The sequence below is a fragment of the Chiroxiphia lanceolata genome, chromosome 18 (genome assembly GCF_009829145.1).
Source record: "Chiroxiphia lanceolata isolate bChiLan1 chromosome 18, bChiLan1.pri, whole genome shotgun sequence".
Taxonomy (NCBI): Eukaryota; Metazoa; Chordata; class Aves; order Passeriformes; family Pipridae; genus Chiroxiphia; species Chiroxiphia lanceolata.
The window spans coordinates 8,368,545-8,372,709 of NC_045654.1; the positions used below are offsets into that span (position 1 = coordinate 8,368,545).

At 41.9% G+C, this 4,165-nt stretch overlaps 1 protein-coding gene across 10 annotated transcripts in view; it reads left to right on the forward strand.

Moving 5' to 3' along the window:
• The window catches only part of ATXN2 (ataxin 2), a 50,968-nt gene extending 47,532 nt beyond the window's left edge, over positions 1–3,436 (forward strand). For 8 of the 10 annotated variants that reach the window (XM_032706282.1, XM_032706276.1, XM_032706278.1 and 5 more), the window contains one exon: positions 1,784–3,434. In XM_032706282.1, the coding sequence (XP_032562173.1) occupies positions 1,784–1,987 (204 nt within the window). In that variant the 3' untranslated portion in view covers positions 1,988–3,434. Of the gene's footprint in view, positions 1–1,783 lie in introns of all 10 variants that reach the window. The other 2 variants (XM_032706280.1, XM_032706277.1) reach the window with 1 other exon arrangement.
• Positions 3,437–4,165: the final 729 nt, after the last annotated feature.

Genomic DNA, 4,165 nt, shown 5'->3' on the forward strand with positions numbered 1-4,165 from the left:
AACCTGTACCTGAAATGTGCTGTACACGCCATGGCCAGGCCCATGGATGCAGGATGTGACCACTGCCTTCCTTTCTGTGTGCCAAGCACTTACCCAAACCACATTAAGCATATCAGATGCAACTTTGAGTCAGGCAGGATTTTTAGCAATCACAGATAAATCCTGCCTTGCCCTTGATTTTAACTGCTGCAGTCTCTTCTGTGATTTTTTTTTAAGAATGAAAATACAATTATAATCTGTGATATTTACACCAAACTAATTGACTTTCCCAATGAAGTAGTTCCCTCTGAAGATCTCTAGTGAAGGAATAACTACAGTTCAGTCAGAAATTTAAATGCATGTAATTATTCCATCGTGGGGAAACCAATCACTGGATTGTACAGTTTCTTATCAGCCTCATTTCCAACTTCTAAACACCATCCTGAAACACCACGTGGTAAGAATTCCAGTCAGACCAACACAGGGGATCAATCCAATTTCCCTGTAGGTTGTCAGATGACTCTTGAGCTGGTAGATATCTCACTTGAGAGCCAGTACTTTTAAAATTCGTTACAGAGTTCTGTCAGCTGCCAATTTGCAAAGTGTTTGAGCCACAGCAGAAAAATTTTACCCACTGTGTGTCTTGACTCCAGCTGCTCCATGAATAGCTTCTCTATAATGATGCTCTTCCATTAGCATGTTTGTCAAAGTCAACGTGGAACCAGTCCTGGGAGGTATTTCTGTTCCACAGCCTGAACTTCTAAACCCTTTTTTAGAGCAAGAGTGAGATTTGAGTTGCAGTTCCTGCCTTTAAAGGCTCCTGGAGTGCTACTAACACGTGCAAATCTGATAAAAGAGTTTGGGGAATGTCTGTGATGAGTCAAGTAACCCTTTTGTCTTTAAGAAATAAAATTCTGGCCACTACCTGCTATCTGTCTTTACTGGCATGGGAGACTTGTGAGGCTGCAGTTCTGGGATATGGTAGAAGGACAAAGCAAATCTTAGGTACAAATGGTGTTTTTTGGGGCTTTTTATTCCACTGAGAGCTCTGAGTTCCATAGTATTTTGTGCTTTTAAGAAACTAGTGCTTACTAGGTTTTTAACCTAAAAAATTAATGACCTTTAGAGTCATGAACTGTTCTGAGCTAAAGAACCCACCAAGTTCCTGAATTTGCTTGCCAGAGGTGATCAGCCATTGGAAGAATTAATTTCCTTTTTCTGCTGAGACTTAGCCCTGGTTGCTCAGATCACACAAGAACTGTGATGAGCTGAACTGGAACCAGAACAAAGGGATGAAATCACTCCTCTCAGAAGGACTTTGCTGAACAATGTGTGAGCACAGGTCACTGGAGAGGAGAGGGAGGTGCCCAGGGCAGGGAGCCAGGAGGGAATGTGGGGTTGTGTAAGGAGAGCTGGGGAAGGGATACCAGACTCCCAGTGCCTGTGCAGTTCCTGTCTGTACACTCTAGGAAGTGCTTTGATGTAGGTGACTAACAGAAATGTTTGGAAGATTTGTTGCTGAATTGTTTTATTTTTCTTTTTTTTAATATTCCCCTGTTAAACACTGGCAAAATGGCTAAAACTGAGACTGTGACTCCGAGCCAGCACTAAGAATTCGAGCCCTTTTTCAATTATTATTTTTCCTTTTTGTTGTTATTCCTTTTTTTATGTTCAAACCTGCCTTAATCCCTAACGGAGTATAAATCTCTGGACTTTCTCAGCCGGAGAGAAAACTTTCACCAGTCATGTGGCCAGGAGTTGCTGCCTCCTTGTGACCATGATACTAAAGAGCTCTTTGTTTCAGGCTCATGTACAGTCAGGAATGGTTCCTTCTCACCCAACTGCCCATGCTCCAATGATGCTAATGACGACACAGCCTCCCGGTGGTCCCCAAGCCGCCCTCGCTCAAAGTGCACTACAGCCCATTCCCGTCTCGACAACAACACATTTCCCCTATATGACGCACCCTTCAGGTGAGGAGTGTGTGCCCGGGACACCTGCACCCTAAACTGAGCCAGGGCGGAGGATCAGGACTGGGACAGACCAGATTTGGGGGAAGGAAAAAAAAAAAAAAAAAAAAGACGAAAAAACCAAACAAAAAAACCCCGACCTTAAGATGTCCTTGTAGAGCGGTTCGTATTTGCCAGCCTGTTGCCAGCCTAGATAGGTTTACCTGGTTTAGGGAGTTTTCCTCCAGCTGGAGTGGAGGAATGGGGAGCTGGGAGATGCTGTGGGACTGAGTTGTGCCAGGGTTTGCCGTGGTGTTGCCGTGTGTTTATAACAATGAGAGGTTTTATTAATTTAAAGCGCTCGGTGTCGAGGACGGGAGTAAAAATGGTTTTGGTTTAGGGCTGTTAGACTGCTGAGAAAGTGACTGCTAATAAAGTGACTGCTAATTTCAGTGACAGCTGAAAGCTAAACTTTAATATAGAGTAACATTCTGCAGCTTTATTTTTGGGGAAAGTAGGTGCTGTATGACTTCTTTCCACTTAAAATTTAACCTGACTTGGGTTTCTTTGATTATTCGTGTTCAAACAGCCTCGAAATTCCTGTAGTGATGTTGTTTCTTGGGGAATGTGTGAGCAGAAAAATGCTTTCTGAGGGCTTAGGCAGGGGAAAAATAAAACCATCCAAAGGACATCTTGATGTGCAGGGTTTTGGTTTGTTCTCTAAAAAAAATAAAAAGAAAAGAGAAAAAAATAAAAATAAAAGAAAGTTGAGCTCAGTAGTTGTCCTGTGACCACTTTACTAGCAAACTGTTGTGTGGCTTGCCAATTTATTATTTACATTTGAACTTTTTTTTTACAGTACAAGCCCACCACCAACAGCAGTTGTAAGGCTCATCTGGAATAACTGAAAGGCTGGATACCTTTTGTAGGCCAAATACCCTCCTTCTACTGCTTCTGCCAACTGGAAGCACAGAAAACTAGAATTTCATTTTATTTTGTTTAAAAAAAAAAAAAATTTGATTTCTTGTAACATCCACTAGGAATGCTAACAGTTCATCTTGCAGTGGGAGAGATTCGGACTGAGTAGAGGCATTTAGGAACTTGTGGGCTATTCCATAATTCCATGCACTGTATCTGAGTCCTGCAAGTGCCCCAACTCTGCTTGCTGAAAACTGGAAGTTATTTATTTTTTAATGACCCTTCAAAGTTATGAACTCGTCAGCTAGCAAAAGAAGTAACAAGAGTGATTCTTGCTGCTATTATCACTAAAAATCAAGACTTGGAGATCCCTTTTACTTCTAACTAAACTTGAAACAGGTTCAGTAAAAGAAAAAAAAAATTCTAATCGTCAAACGGATGAGTTATTATTTATAAATCACGTTTGATGAGAGAATCACTATCGTGAGACAGTGATGTAACTTTTAAGTTAAGAAAACTTTTACTTTGTAGATAATATAAAATAAAAACTTAAAAAAAAATTAAAAAATAAAAAAAGTTTTAAAAACTGACCCTCCTCGGTGTTTGTGTCTTGATTTACCAGTCTCTGGCTGTACTGTGGTCTCCAGCTGAGCTTTGCCCGGGGTCTGTCATGTTCTGAATCCAGAGCCACTCGTGGGGCATTGCAAAGACGAGTGAAAGGTTTGAAAATCACAAAGTTCAGCAGAGTTTTTTAACAAGGTTTTGTGTTCAGGTGGATTCCCTGGTGCCTCAGCTCTGGGTGGTGTCACCAGAGATGTCCCAGCTGGGCCTTGATGTGATAAAAACTACACAGTTTAAGGTGATAAAATTATACAAGTTGGTGGTGCTGCTGGAGAAGGAAAGGAAGGAATCAGGGTAAGAATTCCCTAGAAAAATGCCTGGTAAAAATATGTGACAGACTCAAAGTGCTGTGTCCTCCTGACCCCTGTGTGGTGTCCTGTGGGGACGAACCAAAGTGGTGCTGGTTCAACTGGGTTGTAGAACAGCTGCACTTCATGGCAGAACAAATCAGCTGTACGAGCTCCTCTCTGAACCCTTCCAGGTCAACAGAGCAGAAAAATGTACCAAATTCCTGATCAGGTGGGAATCAAAACCACGGACCATCACTATCATTTGGGATGAGACTCCTTCAATCAGTCTGTTGGCACAGGCTCTTGGCTTCTTTTTCATGTCTAGGGGAACATTTCTGCCTTTTAGCACCCAGTACCTACTAAAACAGCATCCAGGCACCTGGAGAGAATCAGACTAAAGACTAAAAG